The sequence below is a fragment of the Rhineura floridana genome, chromosome 21, assembly GCF_030035675.1.
Source record: "Rhineura floridana isolate rRhiFlo1 chromosome 21, rRhiFlo1.hap2, whole genome shotgun sequence".
Classification (NCBI taxonomy): domain Eukaryota; kingdom Metazoa; phylum Chordata; class Lepidosauria; order Squamata; family Rhineuridae; genus Rhineura; species Rhineura floridana.
The window spans coordinates 14,210,280-14,237,803 of NC_084500.1; the positions used below are offsets into that span (position 1 = coordinate 14,210,280).

At 48.8% G+C, this 27,524-nt stretch overlaps 1 protein-coding gene across 2 annotated transcripts; it reads right to left on the bottom strand.

Moving 5' to 3' along the window:
* Positions 1-133: 133 nt before the first annotated feature.
* On the bottom strand, positions 134-27,524 carry DHRS11 (dehydrogenase/reductase 11). Of its 2 annotated transcripts, none has more exons than XM_061604827.1 (7): positions 27,295-27,524; positions 12,063-12,272; positions 10,305-10,399; positions 8,947-9,076; positions 7,139-7,231; positions 5,836-5,901; positions 134-2,708 (listed from the first exon to the last, which is right to left on the bottom strand). In XM_061604827.1, the coding sequence occupies exons 1-7, from the start codon at positions 27,337-27,339 to the stop codon at positions 2,667-2,669; spliced, it is 681 nt and encodes a 226-aa protein (XP_061460811.1). In that variant the 5' UTR covers positions 27,340-27,524; the 3' UTR covers positions 134-2,666. The 2 variants fall into 2 exon arrangements, with proteins under 2 accessions (XP_061460811.1, XP_061460810.1); XM_061604826.1 differs by having other exon boundaries at positions 27,208-27,523.

Here is a 27,524-nt window from a genome sequence, read left to right on the forward strand (position 1 = left end):
TGTTATCATGTGTCTGCTGCCCTGGGCTTCTTCTGAGAGGAATGGTGGGATATAAATTTAATTAATAAATACATAAATAAATGTTGTTGTTTCCTTTTTTAAAAAAGCACTGATCAGAAACACTTTTTCCCCTTTTGCTTTTATTTTAGAACTCACAGTTAAGAAACATCTTGATAAGTTATATCATTTTCCCCCCATCACTGTCAGGCACTCGCCACTTGAGGGATTTTGAAGAACACACCATTCTTCCGTTATTTTTAATTTTCATAGCAGTGCTGAAATCCCATTGTTCTGTTGGGCAGGTTCAAAGTGCACCCACCTAAGGGGAGAGGCAAACAAGAGAGGCAGAACGCTAGCCCAGAGCTTGGCTTAGGAAAATCACTCTCCAAACGATTTGCACAAAGGCAATCGACAACAGGAGACAGACTGCACATAAAAAATTATAAAAGTGTTAAGCCCTGTAGAACACATCAGAGAGGTCTGGAGGAAGGCTGTGTTTAAAATATGACCGCCAGGGTCACGTGAAGAGAGCAAAGCAGTGCTGCAAAATGAAACGCTCAGAATAGAATTTGGAACTGTAACAGAGCTAGCCTGTGCTTGTTTACTTACAAGGACGTCTCATTGTGTTCAATGGGATTTACTCCCTAATAAATACCTTTAGATTAAACCTAACTGACTTCCTTTCCATCGGTTGAACCAGGAAATGTCAATGTGATGCCCTCCAGACGTTGTTGGACTACAACTCCCATCATCCCTGGCCTTTGCCTGTGTTCACTGGGGCTGATGGGACTTGAAGTCCAATGTCGACTGTTGGCTATCCTTGAGTTCAACCAATCGATTCCAGTTTAATGTATATATTAGGGGCAGGGCCATAGCTCATTGGTGGAGCATCTTCTTTTCTTGGGGAGGGTCCCAGATTTAATCCCTGTAGGGCTAGGGAAAGACCCTCTGCCTGAAACACTGGACAGCCACTGCCAGTCAGTGTAGACAATACTGAGCTAGATGGGCCAATGGTCTGACTCAGTGTAAGGCAGCTTCCTATGTTCCATTTGTGAGTCAGGGTCACGCCAAAGAGGGACCTGCTTTGTCCATCCTCAGAAAAATGGGACAGGGTGTAGCTCAGTGGTAAGAGCATCTGCGTGGCACGCAGAAGGTCCAAGGTTCAATCCCCAACATCTGCAGGTACGGCTGGCAAAGCTCCTCTGCCCAAAACCCGGAGAGCTGCTGCCAGCCAGTGTAAACAATACTGAGCTAGATGGACCAATCGTTCTGACTCTGCAGAAGACGGCTTCCACGCTCCTAGCCTGTTGAAGCCAAAACAACAAACAGGGCTACCCCGCTGGGAATTGGTAACATTTAGTAGTAGTACTACCATTTATTGTTGAATGCTCTACCTCTTCACAGCTTCGGCATAGGAGCTCTCATCTAGCGCTCCAAAGGATCCAAGGCAACTGCCAACTGCCCATCTCCAACACTGCTCTTCAAGATTAGCCAAACCAAACAGCTGGAAGAGTCCTCTCCATCTGATTGTGCACTCTTCCTCTCCTGCGCTGGAGTGTACAACCATGCCGCAGTTTGGTTTTTTAAAAATACGATTCCCTCCCTCTACACACACGCATGCACACACCCCATAAAAATGTGATTGCTCCCCACACCCCCAAAATTGATACAAACTGAATATATATTAACCAATTAAAGTACTATATTATGCAGTTGATAAAACACAGTAGGGATGCCCACTGATTGGCCAGCTAGAACACCTTCACCAATCTGGTGCCCTCCACCTGCTTTGCAGGCTACAGCTGATGGCAGTTGAAGTCCCAAACAGCTGGAGGGCACCACGTCGGCAAAGGCTGGCCTAGAAAGAGACGTATCCACCCTACAGACAATTGGTTTAATAGTCATCCCTCTCTTCCCAAGGAACTCTGGGAAGTGTAGTGTTGTGAGCGAGGAAGGGTTAGGCATCTCTAATGGCACCCTTACCACCTTCATCAAACGACAATTCCTGGGATTCTGTTTCAGGAGGGAAGTCACAACAGCAAAACTGGTGGAAAAACCAATATGATGGTTGATGCAGAGATCCGCTCCGAGGCGGACATGGTTACTCTTGGCTCAGCTTCTTTCTAGTTGGACGGATGTTAAGGCAAATCCTCAGTGCCCGGAGTTCTGAAAGGGAATTGTTTTGTGCTGCTTGTAGTGAACAGACAGGAGAGAGAGCCAGAAAACAGACGGTCATCGTTTCGAGTATTTGGGATGGCTTGCCTAACGTAGAGCAACAAGGAAGGAAGGAACAGTCCACGTACAAAGGTGTGATGTTGACGGCGACTCAACAGCACAGGGAAGTTGGCAAGTCACTCATCAGCCACTGGCTAGGCCCATTTCAGACATCTTAAGCACCCCTTCCTGAAGCCGGTGAGGTAATATATGAGAATTTAAGGAGTGGAACATGGCGGAGATGTCCCACAATCAACAGCAGCTTTCCATTCTGAGTTTCTGCTGAGCCGACGTCAGCCGCAAAGAGGAGAATAATAGACAGGGAAGGGAGGGAATATTAACTCTTCCTATTCAGGCCCTTAAAAAGTCACCGGCCAACAGAAAGAAAGCCCTGTGTAGATGAAGGGCGTCCCTTGCCCCCCCTGCAGCAAGAGCAAATCCTCTTCCGTTTGCTACGATACCTGCTCGGTAGGCCTCATCTGAATATCGCCGATCTAGAAGAGACAATGATACGCTTCAGCCAAGATGTGAAAAATGATACATGAAACACTCTGGGAATTATAAACTTGATCTCTCTCTCTCCTGGCGCATCCATTTGGGGGTTATTTACCATCCTCCCTTGACACCTTTTAGAAGTGGTGCTATGTCACACTCTTCCAAGATGTCTCATAGGCCCAGGATCTACAGGAAATGCAGGCCATGTCCACACGATACATTTCAAGCAGCATCATACCACTTTAAACAGTCATAGCTTCCCCCCTAAGAATCCTGGGAACTGTCTTTTGTTAAGGGTGCTGAGAGTTGTTAGGAGACCCCTATTGCCATCACAGAGCTACAATTCCCAGAGTTGTTTAACAATTTTATTTATTTATTTATTTATTTTATTTAATTTATATACCGCCCTAAGCCCAAGGGCTCTCTGGGCGATGTACATAATAATAAAAGTCAGAGAATATATAAATACAATAATACAATGGAATCAAACAAAAATAATCAAAATAGCAGCAAAATACAACAATAAATATTAATAGTACACATTAAAATGCCTGGGAATATAAAAAGGTTTTCAGCTGGCGCCGAAAAGATTGCAGCGTCGGCGCCAGGCGCACCTCATCGGGAAAACCATTCCACAGTTCGGGGGCCACAACCAAAAAGGCCCTATTTCTAGTCACCACCATCCGAGCTTCTCGATGGGATGGTACTCGGAGGAGGGCCTTAGATGTTGAGCGCAGTGTACGGGTAGTTTCATATTGGGAGAGGCGCTCCACCAGGTATTGCGGTCCCATGCCGTGTAAGGCTTTATAGGTCAAAACCAGCACTTTGAATTTAGCCCGGAAACAAATAGGAAGCCAGTGCAGACGGGCCAGAACAGGTGTTATATGAGCGGACCTTCTGGTCCGCGTCAACAATCTGGCCGCTGCATTCTGGACTAACTGTAGTTTCCGAACTGTCTTCAAGGGCAGCCCAACGTAGAGCGCATTACAGTAGTCCAATCTAGAAGTTACCAGAGCATGAACGACTGAGGCGAGGTCGTCACTGTCCAGATAGGGACGTAGCTGGGCTACCAATCGAAGATGGTAAAAAGCATTCCATGCCACTGAGGCTACCTGAGCCTCAAGAGACAGGGAAGAGTCGAAAAGAACTCCCAAGCTACGAACCTGTTCTTTCAAGGGGAGTGTAACCCCATCCAGAACAGGGTGAACATCCACCATCTGGGCAGAGAAGGCACTCACTAACAACCTCTCGGTCTTGTCTGGATTAAGCTTCAGTCTGTTAGCTCCCATCCAATCCATTATCGCGGCCAGGCAACGGTTTAGTACGTTAACAGCCTCACCTGAGGAAGATGAAAAGGAGAAATAAAGTTGCGTGTCATCAGCGTACTGGTGACAACGCACTCCAAAACTCCTGATGACCGCACCCAGCGGCTTCATATAGATGTTAAAAAGCATGGGGGACAGTACCGATCCCTGTGGGACTCCACAATGGAGAGTCCAGGGTGTCGAGCAGTGTTCCCCAAGCACTATCTTCTGTTGACGACCCACCAAGTAGGAGCGGAGCCAGTGCCAAGCACTACCCCCAACTCCCAACACCGTGAGCCTTCCAAGAAGGATACCATGGTCGATGGTATCAAAAGCAGCTGAGAGATCGAGGAGAATCAACAGGGTCACACTCCCCCTGTCCCTCTCCCTACAAAGGTCATCATACAGGGCGACCAAGGCTGTTTCGGTACCAAACCCAGGCCTAAAACCGGATTGAAACGGATCGAGATAATCAGTGTCATCCAAGAGCCCCTGGAGCTGGCCAGCCACCACCCGTTCCAGAACCTTGCCCAGGAACGGAACATTTGCCACAGGTCTGTAGTTGTTCAAGTTATCTGGGTCCAAGGAGGGTTTCTTCAGGAGCGGTCTCACTACCGCCGCTTTTAGGAAGTCAGGGACCACTCCCTCTAGCAAAGAGGCATTGATTACCTCCTTGGCCCAGCCGGCGGTTCCGGTCCTGCCAGCTTTCACCAGCCAGGAGGGGCAAGGATCCAGCACAGACGTGGTCGCCCGCACCAGTCCAAGGATCTTGTCAACATCCTCAATCAATCCCTCTTCAATCAAGGGCTTGGAATGTCACCTCCCTGAAACCGTGGAGAGCTGCTACCAGTCAGGGTAGATTTATTCGTTTATTTAAAAGCGTCAATAAACCGCTTAACATCTTAAAACCCTCTAACTGGTTGAATAGTCCATGCCTCTTCCCAGGGAATTCTAGGAACTGAAGCTCTGCGAGGGGGGAACAGGGGGTCTCCTAACAACTCTCAGTGCCGTTAAGATTAACGACAGTTCCCAGGATGTTTTGAGGGAAGCCATGACTCTTTACAGTGGTATCATGGCGCTTTAAATGTACAGTGCAGATGAGGCTGTATTTAGAGTCTTCTTTCCCGGTTCATGGTCTGACAAGATGTCCTCTTCAGGTTTGTGGGAAGTTCTCTCCCCTCTTCCTATTTCCTGTGGATCCCAGGGCTGTGACATATCTAGAATGTGGCGTGGCACCATTTCTGGAAGGCATCAAAGGAGAATACAAATTGTGTTCCATCAGTCCAGGATGATGAGAGCTGGAGTCCAGCAACATCACTGAGGGCCACTCCTGGCTCAGAGAGAAGTCTCCGTGACCACATGCACCAGGGGGTGGCATCACACACACACACAGAATCCGCCAGCAGGCAAATTTTCTCTCTTATCCTCTACACAAAGGAGAGGAGGGCTGGCTGTCACAGCACCAGCAGGAGGAATACTTAGATGCATAAGGGCTGTCGCTCAGCGGTAGAGCATCTGCCTTGCATGCAGAAGGTCCCAGGTTCAATCTGCAGCATATCCAGGTCAGGCTGGGAGATTCTTGCCTGAAGTTCCGGACAGCCGCTGCCAGTCAGTGTAGACAATACATGGACCAATGGTCTGACTCAGTATAAGTCAGCTTCCTGTGAAAGATAATCCTTGTGGCTACGCTCTTCCGGGTGCAAGGCTGACGCTGGTTGGCTTGGCCTAGCCAACCAGCGGATGTGAAGCCTAGCAGAGAGGGAACAAGCCTTCCTTTCCAGCTTTCCTCGAATGAGAGAGGCAGGCTGGCTTTTCGGCCTACCTGTACATGAGGTGGAGCGCTGAGAACGTAGATAACAGCGTTGGCCATATCTTCGGCTTTTAGACACTGGAAAGAGAGAGCCAGAGAGCCAGAAATCAAGAGCCAAGAATTAGTTTGGGTGCCAGAGATAAAATTTACAAAAGGCCTCAGGGACGGGGGAGGGGGGGATGCCCCAAACATTTCTTGTTAAGCCCTCCCACGTCACAGTTTTAGTCCAAAAGATCTCTACCCCACAAGCAATGAGGCTACTCCCATCGTGGTCTACGTTGAACTTCCCAGGGGCATCTGGCTGGTGTCGTATGAACATCAGAAGAGCCCATCCGCTGGATGAGGCCAGTGGCCCATCTAGTCCAGCGTCCTGTTCTCACAGTGGTCAACCAGATGCCCCAATGGGAAGCCCGCAAGCAGGGCCTGAGTCCAACAGCAGCTCTTCTCCCTTGCGATTCCCAGGCATACTGCCTCCAACTTTGGAGGTGGAACCTAGCCAGCATGGCTAGTAGCCATTGATAGCCTTATCCTCCATGAAAATGTATCAGGCAATAGTGGAGGGTGAACTGGGAGAGCTATGGATCAGGTGCAATTCCCTGTTCCTTCAACATAAGAAGAGCCCTGATGGATCGGGCCAGAGGCCCACCTAGTCCAGCATCCTATTGTCACAAGCGGCCAACCAGACGTCCAACAGAGAAGCCCACAAGCAGCACTCTCCCCACCTGCAGTTCCTAGCAACTGGTGTTCAAAAGCATGCGGCCTCCAAACAGGGAGGGTAGAGCACAGCCATCATGACGAGTAGCCACTGATAGTCTTGACCTCCGTGAATTGGTCTAACCCTCTTTTAAAGCCATCCAAGCGGGTGGCCGTCACGATCTCCTGTGGGAGTGAAGAGGATTAGACAAACCGTCAACAGCTACTAGCCACAACAGCTGTGTTCTACCTCCAGCGTCAGGAGCAGTATACCTCTGAATACCAGTTGCTGGGAATCGCAAATGAGGAGAGTGCTGTTGCGCTCAGGTCCTGCTTGAGGGTTTCCCATTGGGGCATTTGGTTGATCACTGGGAGAATAGGATGCTGAACTAGACGGGTCTTTGGACTGATCCAGCAGCGCTCTCCTTATGTTGTTGTTGTTGTTGTTGTTGTTGTAGTAGTAATAATAATAATAATAATAATAAATATTTCCTCCCATCCCTGCTTGAAGTGCTAGGAGGCATCTTAGTTCAGAGAACAAAATTTGCCCAGACCAAAATTACTCGGATGTGCAATTCATCGAATTCCCCTGCCTGTTGTATCCATTTGCTCAGTTGCCTACCCGAATGGTCTCATACGTCGCTGCTGCTCTCTCTGGATCATTATCGTGGAGTTTAAAAGCAAAGCCGGTTTCTACCAGTCCCGGAGATATGCACTACGACAAGGGAGAGAACAAACAAAAGACAGCATCCTAACAGGATTTGAAACTCCTCTTTGCATTGCAGAGAGAGAGAGAGAGAGAGAGAGAGAGAAATGATTGAGTGATTGTGTAGCAGGGCTCTGAACAAATCCAATGAACGCTACCCTTAACGATCGCTCAAGGTTATTGCCATGGGGATGTCTAATGGATGGAGCTCTCTGCACACAATCCAAAGGAATGGATCAGTTGCGATGATTAGAGGGGAAAATGTCTGATGAGCAGCTCAGGCCCGATGTTGGGACTCTCTAATCCGCATGCAAAAGGTCCCCGGTTCAAATTACCCCATTTCTAGGCAGGACTGAGAAAGACTGTCTGCCTGAAACCCTACAGAGCGCTGCTAGTCAGCCTAGAGCGGTTCCCAAATGTGGTCCGTGGAGCACCAGTAGTCCGGAAACTTCATTCAGGTGGTCCGCAGCATGTCCACATTCAATCTTCATATTGATTTTAATGGCTTCTTTTCTTTCTTATCTCATATTTTATTGAATTAAAGCTTGAATTCTATGGAGTGCACATCACAATACAACTGCGACTAAATATCACATAATATCTAGCACAGGGCCATAAAACTGCGGCAACAGGCAGGAAAAGATCATCAAGGGGTCCGCCAAAACCATCTGCAATTTTCAAGTGGTCCATTGGAAAAAGTGTTTGGGAACTGCTGGTGTAGACAATATCGAACGAGACGTCTGACTCAGGATAAAGCAGTTTTCTGTGTTCCTGAACCAGGAAATGCCAAGAAAGGATTCAGTCTGGCCTCTCCAAGCTCTGATATGATCATCCCCTCTCAGTTTCCATAGAACGAGAAGCTTTGACCCTCCAAGTGTTGTTGGACTCTAGTTCCCATCAGCCCCAGCCAATATGGCCAGGGTCTCATCATCACTACCACAGAGTTAATAAAATGCAGAGTAACATATAGTGCTACCTTATGCTGAGTCAGTCCATCAGATCATCTAGCTCAGCACTGTCCACTCTGACTGGCAGCATCTCTCCCAAGATCTCAGGCAGTGAGAGGCAGTTCCCAATACAGCTTGATCATTTTAACTGGAAATGCTGGGGATTAATATCGAACTCAAACAGGGAGGGGAAAGGGTGCACTGGAAATATGATAGTACTCTTCAAGTACATGAAAGGTTGTCACATAGAGGAGGGCCGGGATCTCTTCTCGATCGTCCCAGGGTGCAGGACATGGAATAATGGGCTCAAGTTGCAGGAAGCCAGATTTCAACTGGACATCAGGAAAAACTTCCTAACTGTCAGTTAGAGCCATATGACAACGGAACCAATAACCTAGACAAGTAGTGGGCTCTCCGACATTGGAGGCATTCAAGAGGCAGCTGGACAGCCATCTGTTGGGAATGCTTTGATGTGGATTCCTGCATTGCACAGGGGGTTGGACTCGATGGCCTTATAGGCCCCTTCCAACTCTACTATTCTATGATTCTATGATTTCAACCTATTAATTGGGGTCCTTTTTCTGCTCTTTCAGATGTGGCAGCCATTTGGCGTGATGCCCACTCCTACGGCAGCCATTTTGCGTGATGCCGCCACCACCATCACCCACAGTAGCCATTCTGTGACTGGCGCCCTAGGTAGGTTCTCAAAATCCACCATGTGCCCACTAGCCCAAAAAGGTTGGCGACCCCCAAACCACAAGCAAAAGGTGAACTCACCGTGGCGCGTATGTGTGTCTTCGCCTCCCTGAGTTCTTGCCGCAGCCCTTCGGTCAATGCCGTGACAGCGTATTTTGTGGCACTGTAAAAATGCACTACGGACTGAGGGACCACACTGTGGCCATTCATACTGGGAAGGACCCAGGACGGGGGGGGGGGGGAAAGGAGACAAAATAAATTCTAGCTGCAGGAGAATTGTGTTAATCAAACTCCACAGAAAGCTGTGTCTTCATATATCCGGATGGGGAACCTCCAGGCCCTTTTTGCACTATACTTTTAAATCAGTATTACGCCTCTTTAAACTGTTATGGCTTCCCCCAAAGAATGCTGGGAATTGTAGTTTGTTAAGGGTGCTGAGAGTTCTTAGGAGACCTCTGTTCCCTCACAGAGTGGTTTAACAATCAATCCCTCTTCCAGGGAACTGTCTGAATTGTAGTTCTGTCAGGGGAATAGGGGAGTATCGTAACAACTTAAAAAATGAAATGGTCTGCCTTCCAGTCGATTCCGACTTCTGGTGACCCTATGAATAGGGTTTTCATGGTAAGTGGTATTCAGAGGGGGTTTACCATTGCCTCCCTCTGAGGCTGAGAGGCAGTGACTGGCCCAAGGTCACCCAGTGAGCTTCATGGCTGTGTGGGGATTCAAACCCTAGTCTCCCAGGTCGTAGTCCAACATCTTAACCACTATGCCACACTGGCTCTCACAGCACCCTTAACATACTACCATTCCCAGGATTCTTTGGGAGAGAAGCCACGGCTGTTTAAAGGGGTGTCATAGTGCTTTGCAGATGGGGCCTCAGGCGTGCCAGGCTCCCTATTTGGCCATGAGACTGTTTTGTCCACACCCAGCTTTTTCAGCCCCAAGGGCCACATTCCATTCTGGGCTACCTTCCGGGGGCCACATGCCAGTGGTGGGCAGGACCAGAGGCAAAAGTGGGTGGAGCAATGAATGTCAATTTCACCTTTGGACAGTAGGCTGCTTTCTACACACACTCACACACCCCTCTCTCTGTCCTCCATCCAGGCAGGCAAGAGGCATTTTTAGAGTTCAAAGACACACTCCAGCCAGGTCAAACCACTCAAAGAGGGTGCGAAGCAGAATCAGGCCTGGGAAGAGTCCCAAGGGCCTGATCGAGAGGCCTGGAGGTCTGCATTCACCCCCCCCAGGCCTGAGGTTCCCCATTCCCCAATATAAACTGTATTCCTGATATTCCTCTCTGGGAGGGAGGATGTATAGCTATCTGGGCTGCTGTTATCAAATGAATCAGAATCTCAAGGTCTTCCAGAGGTACAAACTCCTTTAAGATCTTCCAGTAATATGACTAAAGGCATCGCTGTTATGCTATCCCTCTCACCCACCTGTTAATGTTAATGATGTGGCCATCATCAATGTTTCGCTCCTTCATGGACTGGTAAGCTTCCCGGGTGCAGATGCTCACTGCCATCACATTCACCTGAAAGGTAGAGGAAGCCAAACACATTCCAGAAAAGAAATCATCATCATCATCATACAACTTTATATTCCGGCCTTCCTCCCGAAGGAGCCCAGTGCAGCAAACATCACAAAATAATTTAACAACAAGAACAACAAAAGCATTCAAAAACAGTTGGAAAACATTCTAAAACATAGTTATAATTTAAAACAACATTATTCCACGCAGTGATCTCCAGGTTGCCAGCAACAGTCCCCTTCAGCTATCAAATGCCTGGATAAACAGGAATGCTTTCAATGCCTCCTGAAAGTCAATAGTGATGGAGATAGATGCACATCATGGGGAGGACATTCTACAAACAGGAAGCCACCACTGAAAAGGCCCTGTCACAGGTCAGCGCCAACTGGACAGTCCCCGGTGGTGGCACCATCACCAAGGCCTTGCAAGAAGGGCAGTGGATCAAGACACCCAGGAGCCATGCAAAGGGTAAGTGTACGCAGGTCATCCCCCTGTGCACATTGGGCACATTGAGGCCAAATAAATAAAGGGACCCATGCCCTAGACCTGTTTGGGCCCACAATCTCATAAACAAACTGGAAACAAGGAAGTAGAGCGCCCTTCTCCAAGGTGGCTGGGGCTGATGGGAGCTGTAGTCCAAACCAACTGGACGACACCAGAAGGGTTGATGGGAGCTGTAGTCCAAAACAATTTGAAGGCAGCCAGAGCTTGGAAAAGTTACTTTTTTGAACTACAGCTCCCATCAGCCCAATCCAGTGGCCACGCTGGCTGGGGCTGATGGGAGTTGTAGTTTAAAAAAGTAACTTTTCCAAGCTCTGCCAGCAGCTTGGACAAGGATGGACTAGAATGTGGCAGGATTATTCTGCCTGGTGGTGGCCTTCCATAATAGTTTTTTTGGGGAGGGGCAAACCCTTGTATAAAAAGGGGATTTACCAATATGGAAAAGCCCCGCCCTACCCCAATTCTTCCCAGGATCTAAGGAAAAAACTCAGCTGAAATGTTTGTTGTCATTCCTGCTGGGAAGAAGGGCGTTAAAATGCCCTTTGACTGCATCTGAGTTTGGGAGAAAATGTCTGGGATGTGTCTTGACAACAGGGGTCTCCAAGATCTGAATCTGTGCCAAGGGGTCTAATGAGAGCCATCCAGGGTCAGCTTCAGCCCCTGGGCTGCCAGTTGCCAATCCCTACAAGAAAGGAAAGAGGCATGTTTTCAGATTTGTGGTTGGCCCTCCTGCTGTGATCCTTCCAAACCTGTAGGGATGAAGAGACTGTGGTTCTAGTCCAGCTATCACCAGCGGCACCCTTGAGGTCTGTCCCTGGCATGCGCAAAGCCTCTGAGCTCCACCACCGCCACTCACTGCTCTGTTGGTCATGAAGCGATGAGCATGGTTACCTTTTTCTTCCTTGTAAAGCACACAGGGCTGAAGGAGGAAGTTGGAAGAGTGGGTGCTCTTTCCCACTTCCTCTTTCAGCTCAATGTGCTTCTTCAAGGCTTAGACTAATTCGAGCGGATCTGACTTTTACAGATGCCTTGGAAATGTGCCATCTATCTTTCTGTTTCTCTGGGTTAGGGGGGTAATTCAGGGCAGGAGGAGAGAAGTGACCAGAGGGGGCACAGCCCAAGGCACTCGCTCAAAAATCCAGAGACTTTTTTGGCCTCTACTCACATCGATCATCGTCCTCCAACCTTCCGTCTTGCCAGACAACAAGGGCTCCGGCCGTGCCAAACCAGCATTGTTGATGCAGACGTCAACTCCCTGGTGGAGGGTCTTGATGGCGGAGAACATGGAGAGAATCTCCTCTTCAACGGAGAGGTCACACTTGTATGGAATAAGGATGCCTGGATAGCCTGCACTCTGACACTCTGCTGCCAATTTCTAGAACAGAACACAGGGGGAAAGATACTTATTAATAATAATAATACTTATTATTGTTGTTGTTGTTGCAGGGCCAGGGAATCTGTAGCCCTCCAGATCTTGTTGGACTACAGCTCCCATCCATTGGAGACTGGTGGCTCCGCTGTCAGTGAGGTAGCAAATTTGCTCCAAGTTTTAGTCTGAACTTTCAAGGAGCTCTCCAAAGTGCTGAGGCACCTTCAGTCTTGCCAGGCCTTCAGCACCTGGGCAGCTCCTTGAAAGTGCTGAGTAAATCCTGCAGTGGATTCACTGCCCTACTAACATAGGAGCCACCGGTCTCCACTGCTTCCATCATCCCTGACTAGTAGCCACATTGGTCCAACACCATCAAGGAGGCCACAGATTAGGTATAGCTGACAAACCAAGGCACGTAATTTCTACCTCCATTGCTGCATATCAGGGATGGGAAACCTCTGCCCCTCCAGATGTCCCTGGACTACAACTCCCATCATCCCCCAATGACTGGCCATTGGGGCTGAAGGGAGTTGGATTCCAACAGCATCTGGAAGGCCCCAGTTTTCCCGATTTGGGGGGTTTCAAGACGTCTGAATATGTTGTAAGTGCTTGCTCAAGACAACGGGAAGGATTGCAAAATGGATTTGCAAGGTAGGATCTGGCAAGTTATTTTGAAATAAATGGCTATGAAGATGCAGACACCCCCCCAATTATTCTCCCCCAAATCTATTCTTGCTCAAACCTTCAACCAAGAAATGGCAGCCCCTCCCACCTTTAGGCCTTTTGTGAGGGGCTTTTCACCTTGCCAGCCAATCCTCTCTACTTTCTAGACCAGCCTTACTGAATGCAATGCCTTCTAGAGGTCTTGGACTGCAAATCCCACCATCCTTGACAACTGGCTGCACCAGCTGGGGCTGATGGGAGTTGTCCAACAACATCTGGCGATCCAGAGGTTCACCACCCCTGCTCTATGGAGACCTTGGAGAGCCGCAGCCGTTCTGGAGTTGATATCGGACTGGATGGACAAACGAGCCAACCTCGTTATAAGGCACCTTGCTGTGTTGAACGGGGAGAGGAGAGGTAGTTGCTCCGGGGTGCAATCCTGCAACTCACCACACGGGGCAGCAGCTCACTGATCTGAAGGTCCCCAGTGTGAGGCTCCAGCCAAACATTGGCTACGCAACACTGTGTGGTGCAGCTGATTAGAGTGTCACACAAGGACCTGGGAGAACAGGGTTCAAATCCCAACTCAGCCTACCTCACAGGGATGCTGTGATGATAAAATGAGGAGGGGGAATCATGCATGTCACTTTGAGCTCCTTGAGGGAGACAGTGGGATACAAAAGCAACAAATAAAATAAATTCCACAGTGGAATGGATGCCAGGGATTGAACCTGGGGCCTTCTGCATGCAAGGCAGACGCTCTGCCACTGAGCTACAGCCCATCCCCCATGTGGCAAAATTAAGGCAATGCTGTTTAGCTGGAAGAGGAAGAAACTTGCAGCCACAGCAGCAAAACAATGCCAGAAGGTCTGCCAGAAAAAGAAGAAGGCTGACTTTTCCCTCCCTTTTCCTTCGTAACCGGCTCCATCGCAAGCCAGGCTGCAATCTCTGCCTCTGGTGACAAATGTGAGACATCAAAATTTCTCTGAGACAGGCTGCCCTTGACCTTGACTCTCTCCAGTTCCGAGCCCGAGATGACACGGGGAGAGAAAGAAGCACCTCGTAGACAATGCCTGGCACGGACGGTGCGTGAAGGTTTTCTGAGAGCTGATGCTCTAGGCTGGAGCAACATCTTTGTACACACAGACTCCAGGCACCAGTTCTCTCCTTCTGCCACCCTGGTTTCCCTCATCCCCTTCCTCTCGCCTCTCGCCCCCATTTTGTTCACGCAAAGACTTCCAGAAAACATACACTGGACTGGGATGTGACCATACTGGAGCTGTGACAGTGAAAGAATATGCATGTTTTCCTGGATACACCAAACTCGTGTCTGAGCTCTGTGCGGATTCAAAGGCTTGTATATTTTTCTTCCACCCAAAGCCAGTGTGGTGAAGTGGTTAGAGCAGCTTTCATCAAACTGGCCCTGCCAGGTTGACAAAGCCCGGGTTGGAGTGTTGGACTTTTGCTCGGGTAATCAGGGTCCAAATCCTCAATGGGAGACTTTGCGCCAGTCGCTCTCTCAGCCTAACCTACCTCTCAGGGTTGTTGGGATTGCAAAGCAGCACTACCTACATCCACATGTCTCAACAGAGAAAGGGCATGATCGCAATGGGATTCAGAAAAAAAAGTAATAATTAAATGAGCCAATGAAAGGCAGATCCTCATTTGAATGGAATCTGAGGAGGGCAGTGGTTCCAAATCATCTTACAGCATCCTCTCGGACAATGGGCTCTTGAAAGCTTTTTTTAAAAAAAGAGAAACAGTGACAAATCAGTCCCATCGCTGCCTACAAGAGCCACCAGGTAGCATCACTTTGCTTGGAGGGTCACGAGCGATGTTCCTTCAACGGGGTTTAATCTGGGCACAGACAGATGCCACAAAGCATTTTGGCATAGACTCAGCAAAGCTCTCCGGCACACGGGAACAAATTCAGGTTCCCTCCCCTCCCTCCATTGAAAGGGGTGAAAAGACTGAACCCTCCGACACTTGTGAAGTCAGTTAGGGGAAGGGCCATAGCTCAGTGGCAGAGCACCTGCCTTGCATGCAGAAGGTCCCAGGTTCACTCCCCAAAGGCATCTCTAGGTAGGGCTGGGAGAGACTCCTTGCCTGAAGCCCTGGGGGGCTGCAGAGGGGAGCATCAGAAAAGGCTTAAAGTTAGGGACATGGGAAGCAGCCTTATATTAAGTCAGACCATTGGTCCATCTAGCTCAGGACTGTCTACACTGACTGGCAGCTGCCCTCCGGGATTTCAGGCAGGAGTCACTCCCAGCCCTACGTGGAGATCGAACCTGGATGCAAAGCAGATGCGCTACCACTGAGCTACAGCCCTTTCCCAATTACAAGTAAGCCCTGCATCTGAATGTTTCTGCGGGGAGTGCTCCTGTTCAGGGTTCCAGCCAGCCTGCCAGTCATGCCCCTTTCCAAGAGACTCCATTGCATTCCCAGTCCCCAGTTGTTCACCCCACCCCATCTCACCGCCAGCATTCCATAGCCACTGAGCATGCTCATCCTTATCAGGTTCTCCTGGAGGCGAGGAAGCAAGTCAACCCCACTTCAGATCTTTTTCCTCCGTGGGTTTTTTTTAACTTTTGCAAAACTTGCGGTTCCCCTGAGCCTCGTGGGTGGTGTCATTAAGCTGCACATTGTTTCCCTCAAAGACTCCTGGGAACCGTCGTTTACCCCCTCACAGAGCTACAATTCCCAGCACCCTTAACAAACTACAGTTCCCAAGAGTGCTTTACATGTATGATGTAGATGTGACCGTAGAGATCACAGTTATTAAATGGTGGTGGCATGGAAAAAATGGAGATACATTTTTCTCCCTCTCTTTTAAACCGACAGGTCAGGGTCATTCAGTGAAACTGACAGGCAGCAGTGCAGGACAGACGTTTGCACCACGTACAGATTCTTCCCGTGCCCATTGGACTGCGGGGGGAAGAGCCAGGGGTGGGGTGGAGCAAGCTATAAATAAAATTCATAACCCCAATGCCCTTGACCCCAGTTTACAGCAACAACGGGAGTTATTTTTGTTGCTTTGCTGGGGGGGGGGAACAGTCCTGGGATTTTTTTAATATCCCACATTGACCGTACACAGAGAGGGCTTATCAGTGGTCCCTTCTCAGACTGGGGAGAGGTAACAAGGGGGGTACCACAAGGCTCGGTCCTGGGCCCAGCTCTCTTCAACATTTTTATTAATGACTTGGATGAGGAGATGCAAGGGAATGCTTATCAAATGCTGGTGATACAAAATTGGGAGGGATAGCTAATACCTTGGAAGACAGAAACAAAATTCAAAGGAATCTTGATAGGCTGGAGCACTGGGCTGAAAACAACAGAACGAAATTTAGCAGGGATAAGTGCAGTGTTCTACACCTGGGAAAAACCAAACACAGAGTTATAAGATGGGGGATACTTGGCTCAGCAATACTACATGCAAGAAGGATCTTGGGATTATTGTTGACCACAAGCTGAATATAAGCCAACAGTGTGATGTGGCTGTAAAAACGGCAAATGCTATTTTAGGCAGAATTAACAGAAGTATGGTTTTCAAATCGCATGAAGTACTAGTTCCCCTCTGTTCGGTACTGCTGAGGCCTCAAATTGAGAACTGCGTCCAATTCTGGACGCCACACTTTAAGAAGGATGCAGACAAACTGGGACAGGTTCAGAGGAGGGTAACAAGGATGATCAGGGGACTGGAAATAAAGCCCTGTGAGGAGAGACTGAAAGAACTGGGCATGTTTAGCCTGGACAAGAGAAGACTGAGGGGAGATAGGATAGCACTCTCAAGTACATGAAAGATTGCCACACAGAGAAGGGCGAGGATCTCTTCTCGATCATCCCAGAGTGCAGAACACGGAATAATGGGCTCAAGTTGCAGGAAGCCAGATTTCAACTGCCCACTTGGAAAAATGTCTTAACTATTAGAGCGGTACGACAGTGGAACCAATTGACTCAGGAGGTGGTGGGCTCTCCAACCCTGGAGGCAGCTACACAGACACCTGTCAGGGATGCTTTAAGTTGGATTCCTGCATTGAGCAGGGGGTTGGACTTGAAGCCCCTTCCAACTCTACTATTCTATGATTCTGTGACCGGATTCTGTACACACAAAGAGAGAGAGCCTGAGGAATCCAGACATCACATGACTTTCCTACTCAAGGCTGACATATCCGCGCCGGGGTGTCCCTTCTTGTGAGCATCAAAGCCCTTCAGAAGTGGGGAGGGAGGGAGAAGAGGTTTGAGACCTGGCTGGCAGACTTTTTCTCCCTTTTATTTATTTATTTATTTATTTATTTATATCCCACCCTTCCTCCCAGCAGGGCGGGATTCCTTCTTGAGGAAGACAGAGGGATGTTTAAGGGTAGCAATTAAACTGCACACAAGTAAGGACAACAAGAACAAAAACTCTTCGCACAATTGCCGGCACCTTTCGCTGGAGAGAAAGGGGAAATCAACAACCACAGCAAGTGAAATCTGCTCTGATCGCAAAAAGGGGTCTGGCGTTTTGTCTGCTGGCATGCTAAAAATAAAAGCAGCAGATCTAAGCAATCGGTTATTTTTATCCTGCTACGTTGACAGTCAGGAATCAATAGAAAGTCAGGTGGATCGAGACGGTTGGATTATGTGGGTCAAATAGAGAAGGGCTGTGGCTGGGGGGCAGAGCATCTGCTGTGCGTGCAGAAGGCCCCTGGTTCGATCCCTGGCAACTCCAGGCAGGGCTGGGAATGTCTCTTGTCTCAAACTCTGGAAAGGTGCTGCCAGTCAGTGTAGACAACACTGAGCCAGATGGACCAGTGATCTGACTTGGCATAAGGCAGCTTCCTCCTTTCCTATCTAATTCAGCACTTTGTCCACAGGCATGATGAGGACTAGACTCTTAATATATTTTTAGGTGAAGGACAACAGCTTTTTTTTTTTAAAAAAAAGATGTTTTGAAAGCTTTTTCTTTAATGGTTTTTAAAGATGTTTTGTTTTAATGTATTTTAAAGTCTGCTTTTATGATGTTTTAAGGTGGTTGGGGGTTTTGTTTGCCGCCCTGGCTCCTGCTGGGAGGAAGGGTGGGATATACATCAAATCCCTGGTCCGCATCAACCAGCAGCAGCTCTCGGGGGTTTCAGGCAGGAGTCTCTCCCAGCCCTACCTGGAGATGCTGTTGGGGATTGAACCGGGGACCTTCTGCACGCAAAGCAGATGCTCTGACGCTGAGCTATGGCCCTTCCCCTTTTGCATCCAGGAATCTGTCAAAATCCCTTTTTAACGCCATCCAAACTGGATAGACCTAAAACAGACAGGGAGATTCTGGCATTCCAAGAAATTCCCCTGTTGGCAATCAATCTGAGCAGCGACAGAGAGAGCATAACTAGAGTGCATATCTGCCCCAAGGCATTTCCTTTAAATTGGGCATGCGATACCCAAAGAGAACTGCATTGAGAATTTGAGCTGAGCTTAAATCCATCGTTAATCTGATTGAATCTTATAGAAGGAGATGTTCTAATTACAGCTGATTGAGCTGTTTAACGAGAGCCAGTGTGGTGTAGTGGTTAAGGTGTTGGACTATGACCTGGGAGGCCAGGGTTCGAATCCCCACATAGCCATGAAGCTCACTGGGTGACCTTGGGCCACTCACTGCCTCTCAGCCTCATGAAAACCCTATTCACAGGGTCGCCATAAGTCGGGATCAACTTGAAGGCAGTACATTTACATTGTTTTGAGCTGTTTAACAATCAATCCCTCTTCCCAGACAACTCTGGGAATTGTAGCTCTAGGAAGGGAATACAGACCTCTTAACAACTTTCAGCACCCTTTACAAACTACAGTTCCCAGGATCTTTGAGGGGGGGAAGCCAAGACTGTTTAAAGTGGAATAATAGTGGAATAAATGTATGGTGTGAATGTGGTCCAGAACTGTACACAGCATTCTGAGTATGGCTCCATCATTCCAGAGAGAAACAGCCATTCCCTTGTGAACTGAAAAAAGGAAAAGGGGGGGGAGGTGTTTACACTCACCGGCAAGCTGATTTATGAGGCTTCCGGCACAGAAACGAAGCTTCCTCGCTGCTAGCAATTCCTCAAAACAACCAGACTTGGGAGGAAATGCTGTGATTAATTATACATTCAGTTTACGCCTGAATCTCTCTCCATCATTTAGAGAGACGGGTTCGCCAGCTTCACCTTACTATAGTTCAACAAAGCCCAAGCCCAGCAGAGTGCAAGAAGATCCCTGTTGGATCAGGGCTATTTATTATTTTATACCCCACCCAGGGCAATGGATGCATCAATGATAAAACATTTTTTTTAAAAAAATCTAAAAACAGTGTAAAATATTATCTCAACCAGTGATCTCAGGGTTCCCAAGCACCAGGATCCTCTTCTCAACCAGATACCTCTGGGAAGCCCGCAAGCAGGACCCGAGTGCAAAAGCACTCTCCTCACTTGCGATTGCCAATAACTGGTGTTCAGAGGCATACTGACTCCGACAGCAGAGGGAGGATCACAGTCATCACAGCTAGTAGCCTCCACAAATTTGTCTAATCCCCTTTTAAAGCTGCCCAAGTGAGTGGCCGTCACTGCCTCCTGTGGGAGCAAACGCCCTGGTTTAATTGTGGATAAGAGAAAAGCCAACTCCTTTGAAATGTGGTGTTGGAGGAGAGCTTTGCGGGTACCATGGACCACGAAAAAGACGAATAACTGAGTGTTAGAACAAATTAAACCAGAACTATCACTAGAAGCTAAAATGATGAAATGGAGGTTATCATATTTTGGGAGCAGAAAAAGAGGAAGGCCAAACAAGAGATGGATTGATTCCATAAAGGAAGCCACAGACCTGAACTTACGAGATCTGAACAGGGTGGTTCATGACAGATGCTCTTGGAGGTCCCTGATTCATAGGGTCGCCATAAGTCGAAATTGACTTGAAGGCACATAACAACAACAATTGTGTGTTGCGTGAAGACATCATTCCTTTTGTCTGTCCTGAATCTTCCAACTGTCTGCTTCTTCCCAAGTCCGAGTTACACACCTTGGCCACTCAGGGGCAGTGACTCGCAAGCAGCGTTCTCCTCCATTCCTGGCTTTGGAGATTCCTTATCCTGAAACTCAGCCCAACCTAGGAGATGATTACCTTGACAGACAGGATTACAGCCCATAACGCCCACTGCTGCTCAGGCATGTGGGTGCTGAGAGCTAAACATAAACCTGACACTGACCTCCGAGACAGATGTGCCCAATGAGACTTCTGGGATATATTATTCCTCTACACCAGGGGTTCCCAAGCTGTGGTCCACGAACCACCAGAGGTCCACGAGGTTCACTCAGGTGGTCCGCAGCGTGCCTGTGGATTTGTGCTCAAATACAGGAGGCTGCGCTCCCATCGCATTAAACATCTTTATTGATTCTTAATTGTAGCTTATTGCATCTTTTCTCACTTCTGTTGCATGTTAATTGCATTGCGATATGGATTCTACAGAATCGAAATGAAAGTAAACAGGTAAGAAACAGAGGCGGGATAAACTTGCTGCTAAACATTATACGTCAGCTAGCACGGCGCACGGCACTTGCAACAGAGGGCAGGAAAAAACACCAAGCGGCCCACCAAGACCCTCAACTGTCGAGTGGTCCATGGGGTGGGGATTTCGGGAACAGCGGCTCTCTGCTGCATACACATCTACAAAAAGGTAGCCGGCTGCTATGGCGTGGTCCCCAAAAATCCGAGAGCCAGAGCACAGAATCTGAATCCACAGCTACTAGAGGTGAAGCCAAGGAATAAAAGCCAGGAATCAGAATCAAGGAACCCGCACTGAATACACAACAGTCAGGAAGGCTCCTCTCGCTCATATCACCATCTCTCTCTATAGCTCGTCCCTGTCCATGAAGCCCCAACTGCCAGCCCAGGTGGCGACAGCCTATCTAGAGCCTACAAAGGTGATCCTGCCCTAGGAAAAGCACGGGTGGGGACCTCAGGCCTGGGGGTTGGATGTGGCCCTCCAGACCTCTCTCTTTGGCCCTCAGTACTCTCCTGTGGCCACACCCCTCACCAGCCCTCCTTTGCACCTTCCTGGAGCGCTTTTGCCTGGCGGAAGTGTGTCCTTGAACTCTGATTGTGCCTCTCGCTTGCCTGGGTGTGGGTAGAAGCGAGCTTACCAAAGAAAGGCAAAAATGTACATGTGTTGCTCCGCCCACTCTCGCCTCTGGCCCCGCCCGCCCTTGGCAGGTGGCCCTCAGGAGGTTGCTCAGAAAGGAATGTGGCCCTCGGGCTGGGGGAAAGAAAAGCTCTGAAGCAGAGTTCCAGTGGTTTGCCACATGGAGCAGCAAAGGCGACAGCTCCCAGTGCTAGGCCAGGTAATTCCTGGTGCCTGCACGGCTAAAATGAAAACAGGTGAGCAGATTTTGCGAATTATTCCCTGGGTCTTTCTTACACCAACCCCCCCTAGCGTGCCAAGGCCTTCTCCGCCCAGCACCACCCCCTCCCCAACACACCTGGGATCCTCGGACTCGCAGCCAAGAAGGCTGCTTTATTATCGCAGAAGCAATCTCCGACCTTGGCAGTGCCATCCGTGGTCATAAACAGCACCTTTGCTCTACTGATGATCACAGGCAGCCGGACACACATGATAAAGGCCCATGCATCACCCTTGTTAAGCCGACTCCAGCAGAGATCCCACTTACAATCTCCTGGTTCTTCTCCATTGCCCAAATAATGACAAGGTTGGAAGGGGTGGGGTGGGGGAGAAGGGACTGAACAGCCCACAGGCACCATTTTGCTTCCTTGCTGGCTCCCATTTTAGTCTCACAACAACCCTGCGAGGTAGGTCCAGCTGAACGAAAGGTGAGCGCCACAAGGGCACCCACTGAGGTTTATGGCAGAGTAGGGATTTGAATCCTGGTCTCCTTAAGCCTGGTCTTGCCATTCTAACCACTGTGCCACCCTGTTGGAAACAGAACAGTGGGCTAGGTAAATGATATAGACTTCTTATGACCCAAAAACGCTGGATAAAAAGAAACAGCATATTGGATTTTTTTTTCTAGTATGCATCTCCTGTCACTGACCGCTTGGCCACCCACCAGGGTGGGTTACTAATTAATGACTTGAACTGTTGACAGTTTCTCAGGAATGGGCTCAGTTAATTTAACACCAACATTACCCCAGAAAAGCATTTCACCAACCGATAAGAACACGTCAGCCATATTTCCATATCCCAAGGGGATCCAGGAACACCCTTCAGCACATTTCGCAGAGGAGAGGAAGAAAAATGCATGAGCATTTCCCCTTCATTGTCATATCACACCCATACAACATGCACGCATACCTGAACTATAAAACAACCAAAGAATATACCGTCAATATTATACTACCGAGGATCAAAGATCTGACATTATGCCAGATTATACATTCGCTCCATTTCAGGAGCACTGAAACAATAAATAATAATATTTTCATCGTTAAACCAATGAAGGATGCAGGATCGCTGGCCTCTGCAGGTAAGACGGAGGCTCATTCGGTGAGCCTGACAGAACTGGCTCACCGCAGAGGCAAACTGGACAACCGAATGGGATGCCAAACTCCCAGAGGCTCCGAGAGAAAACCATTTGCCTGGTTCTGACGCTTCCCTGCGCCAGGCTTTCTCAAGCCGGTGCCCACTGCCCAAGCAGCCATGGGCGTTATCAGGCAAGCAGCTGGGGCTGTCATCCAGTCGAGCAAGGGCTGATGGGAGATAGAGACCAATCCCATCTCAAGGGCACAAGTCTGGCTACCCCTGTCTAACTGGCATGCGTTTATTATTTCAATCAACCTGACCCACGGCTTGGTGGCAGAGCGCCCAAGAGACTGCAACTGAGTTGCACAGCTTGGGTTTCTTCCACTCAGCGTTCATATTCACCCATAAGGTTGGGGGACGGAATGGAGTATTCTGGAGAGAAAGGAACAACTGGCTGGCTGGAGCACCAAACGGGTAGCACACTACACCCATTATCTTGAAGGTCCCACTCATCATCACTTGTAGCCATAGATACCCTTATCCTCCATTAATTTGTCCAACCTCCTTTCGAGGCTGTCTTAAAACCTTTTCAGCCACTCTTTCACGCCATGCAGAAATAAGACGTGGAGGCGCCAGACCTGCCCCCTGATGCCAACCTCCTCCCCGGATCCACCTCTGTGAAGCTGGGCGGTCTGAATGGGGATTCTTTGCATGTTTGGCTGAGCATGCTTAGACTATTCCCTGCAAAGAGTTCCCCTCTATTCAGCACTGGTTAGGCCTCATCTTGAGTGCTGCATCCAGTTCTAGTGTCCGCACTTCAAGAAGGATGCAGACAAACTGGAACAGGTTCAGAGGAGGGCAACAAGGATGAACAGAGGACTGGAAACAAAGCCCTACGAGGAGAGACTGAAAGAACTGGGCATGTTTAGCCTGGAGAAGAGAAGACTGAGGGGAGATAGGATAGCACTCTTCAAGTACATGAAAGGTTGTCACATAGAGGAGGGCCAGGATCTCTTCTCTATCGTCCCAGAGTGCAGGGCATGGAATAATGGGCTCAAGTTGCAGGAAGCCAAATTTCGACTGGACATCAGGAAAAACCTCCTAACTGTTAGAGCCATACAACAATGGAACCAATTACCTAGAGAGGTAGTGGGCTCTCCGACACTGGAGGCATTCAAGAGGCATCTGGACAGCCATCTGTCGGGAATGCTTTGATTTGGATTCCTGCATTGAGCAGGGGGTTGGACTTGATGGCCTTATAGGCCCCTTCCAACTCTACTATTCTATGATTCTATGAACTGGGAGCATAATCAGGAGGCATTCTAAGTGCACATGAAGAATCCTCCTTTGCCCAAAGGAAAATGGGTCACCTGGCATCACTGCCAGGCCCTATCCATCTGTCAAGCTTTCACAGGCAGCGTAAGGGTCCAAGCAGCCAGCCGGATCCAGGTCCCCACCTCTGAGCCCCAGCCAGCACGGCCAACGGTTAGGGAAAATGGGAGGTGTAGTCGGGCCATATCTGGAGGGCCACAGGTGAGCCACCTCTGGTTTGAAAGAACCCCACGAACAGAGCTTACGTCGGTGACCATTCCCACATCTCACGGCGGTGAATTCCACCATTTTAACTTTTCAGAGCGTCAGTTCTGAACTTTAAATATGCACCGTTGAAACTCTTACATTTACTTCTCACCTCCAAATGCAAACAAACAGAGCAGTCATTTGAAGCCCACAACCTTTGACTCCTTCGTACACTTTGCCCTCCTGAGTTTCTATCTGGTGTTTCCAAAGAAGCTCAAGCTAAGCCGGGACTTCTCCAAGTTAAAAGTCCCCCTCCAAGACCGTCTGCACCCGTCCAGTGAGCATTGTGGAAAATCAGTCAGGCACACTTCCCTGTTTAGACAACTTCCCTTAGGAGCAAAGGGAGGCAGTTCTCACAAAGGCAGACGATGCCTCGTAACAAGTCCATCTCTCTCCATAAGGGCTGCACCAGGGCTTCTCAAACTCCCGCCCGCTACAAATTTCAAAATTGCTGAGAGTTTTGGCAGACCACCTAATGATTTTTCTGTCTGCTGTAGGAACTGCAACAGGCCATGCTGGATACTGAATGACTCTAATTGCATGTTTATTGCGTCTTTAATTTCTTACATGTTGCCTTTAACCGTCTTCCATATTCTTCAAATTGTAATACAATAAAATACAAGATGTGAAATAAAAGGCAGCTATAAAAACACAATTGAAAATCAATATGGATATTGAACGTGATAAATGTGTTGTCTGCTGCCTTCAACCACAAATCCGCAGCCGCATCATAGACCACCTGAAGGAAGCTCATGGACCCATGGATTTAATCTCATGGATTTAAAGAGAAACGTAGGAAGGGGTCATACATTGACCGTGGGCTCTCCTAGCTCAGTATTGTCTACACTGACTGGCAGTGGCTCTACAGGATGTCAGATGGAGGCCTTTCCCCAGCCCTCCCTGAGTAGATTGTGGACCTGCCCTGCCACAGAGCTACAAGCTTTCCTTATGGTTGTTGTTGTTATGTGCCTTCAAGCCGATTACGACTTATGGCGACCCTATGAATCAGGGACCTCCAAGAGCATCTGTCATGAACCACCCTGTTCAGATCTTGTAAGTTCAGGTCTGTGGCTTCCTTTATGGAATCAATCCATCTCTTGTTTGGCCTTCCTCTTTTTCTACTCCCTTCTGTTTTTCCCAGCATTATTGTTGGGTTCCTTATTCCTTACGGTACTTGGTCTTATTTATCATCGCTTAACCCTCAGATAGGGAACCTGTGGCCTTACAGATGTTGCTGGGCTATAACTCCCATCGTTCCTAAACACTGACCATGCTGGCTGAGGCTGATGGGAGTCACACCTGGCTTAACCTGTACATAGCAGCACTCAGTTTATGACCGGCTGACTGGATGCTCTGACCCCCATAGGATGACCAAAAGGCAGAGAGTTAATGAAGCCACAGAACGACCACAGAAGAAAAAAGCAGGCTAGATGGACCCAACCCTCTTGGGGGGGGGGGGGGAGAAAGGCATCTCTGCTCCAGGAGGGCAGTTAGTCATCCTGTGGCATTCCGTCATGATTTCAAGCAAGAGGAAATAGCCATGGATACATTGAACTTGTCAAGGATTATCAATACCTCAGCACAGTCATTAACCAAATTGGAGACAATAGTCAAGAAATCAAAAGAAGGCTAGGATTGGAGAGGGCAGCTATGAGAGAACTAGAAAAGGGCCTCAAATGCAAAGATGTATCACTGAACACTAAAATCAGGATCATTCAGACCATGGTATTCCCGATCTCTATGTAAGGATGTGAAAGTTGGACAGTGAAAAAAGCAGATAAGAGAAAAATCAACTCATTTGAAATGTGGTGTTGGAAGAGAGTTTTGCACATACCATGGACTGTGAAAAAGACGAATAATTGGATGTTAGAACAAATTAAACCAGAACTGTCACTAGAAGCTAAAATGATGAAACTGAGGTTATCATACTTTGGACACATCATGAGAAGACATGATTCACTAGAAAAGACAATAATGCTGGGGAAAACAGAAGGGAGTAGAAAAAGAGGAAGGCCAAACAAGAGATGGATTGATTCCATAAAGGAAGCCACAGACCTGAACTTACAAGATCTGAACAGGGTGGTTCATGACAGATGCTCTCGGAGGTCGCTAATTCAGAGGGTCGCCATAAGTCATAATCGACTCGAAGGCACATAACAACAACACACTGAAAGCACATGACTTCCCCCCAAGAATCCTGGGAACTGACTGTGGTGCTGGAAGGGGTAAACTACAGTTCCCAGGATTCTTTGGGGGAAGCCGTGTGCTGTAAACATACGGTGCGCACCCACTCCTTTTCAAGAGCCCAAACGGAAAGAGGTGACAAGTGTGTCACCTTTTTTATTTTTTAAAAAAAGACAATGCCGCCACTTGTGCTGGCATTCCCTCAGCGAGAATTCTTCGGAAGATGTGGGTGAACTTTGGCAAACGCGAGACAGGACTTTATAAGATTCCGGTGGTATACCTGCAGGCCTTCATCGAGCCCCAAACTAGGTGTAAAGAGTTGCCTTGATAGCTATCCTCCTTTCAAGAAGAAACTAACAAAACCCTGGAAATTTGGGAGTTTTTAATTCAATTTTTTAGAAAAGAAAACATATATAAAAGCTGTTCTTCTGTAGAAGTGTATTACGAAGGTTAAAAAAGGGGGGCATTTTTTGCATTTTCTGAACCCTTTCTGCAAACAAAGGGGAAAGAAAGAGGCTCGCTTTGGGGCAACCCCCTTGCAAGGGGGAGACTCATCTGGCTTCCCTTCCCTTCCCCCACATCTCTTCAGTTAACAACGCCCCCCGTTTCATCCCATTTCTTCTTTTTTACACCCCAACGGCGCACGCTAGCCTCCCCTTTCTACACGGCTCCCACCCACCGACGTCCCCCCACGTCCCCTAAGTTAGTAGACGGATTCCTCAACGCAAAATCTCTCCCCCCCCCTTAAAAAAAAAAGGTCGCGCGTCCTAAGCATTGTCTGCAGAATGAACGAATGAATGAGTGACCAGCCAACAGAAAAAGGGCGAAGGCTGCTGGGGGGGCGGTGGGGGGCGGTCAGGCAGAGGTTTCGCCGACATACTTTAAGGTCGTCTTCTTAACCAATCGGGGAGACCCCCCAATCAATAAAACACCAACCCTAAGGAAAAAAACCCTCGCCTCTCTTTTCTTTCTCTTCGCTCTCTCCCGTGTCCCTTCCCTGTTTGCTGCCTCTTTTTTCCTTCTCCTCTTTTCCCTGCGGGGTACCTCGATCTTGTCCACGCTCCGGGCGCAGCCGACCACCTTCAGGCCGTGCTGCACCAGCGCCCGCGACACGGCCGCCCCGATGCCTACCGAGGCGCCCGTCACCAGCGCCACCCGGCCCTTCCAGCGCTCCATGGCCCGCGCACGGCTCCGCCCTGCTTCGTCTGGCCGCCCAGCAGGACTCCCCGCTCGCTTTTCCCCACCTCCTCCTTTCGCCAAGGCGCAAGACCCCAGCGAGGATCTCCGGGGGAGGCGGCGGTGACGGAGCAGCGGATCCGCCTCTTTCTCCGAGGGCAGCCCCTGCTGGAGAAAGAGAACCT

What these genes read in the sequence shown, in the direction of transcription:
- DHRS11 (XM_061604826.1), bottom strand. Translation starts at nt 27,339, where the DNA reads ATGGAGCGCTGGAAGGGCCGGGTGGCGCTGGTGACGGGCGCCTCGGTA. An exon ending in AGACACACATACGCGCCACG is followed by an intron (nt 7,232 to 8,946) that starts GTGAGTTCACCT and finishes CCCTTGTCGTAG; the next exon opens with TGCATATCTCCGGGACTGGT. An exon ending in GCGCTCCACCTCATGTACAG is followed by an intron (nt 2,709 to 5,835) that starts GTAGGCCGAAAA and finishes TGTCTCTTCTAG; the next exon opens with ATCGGCGATATTCAGATGAG.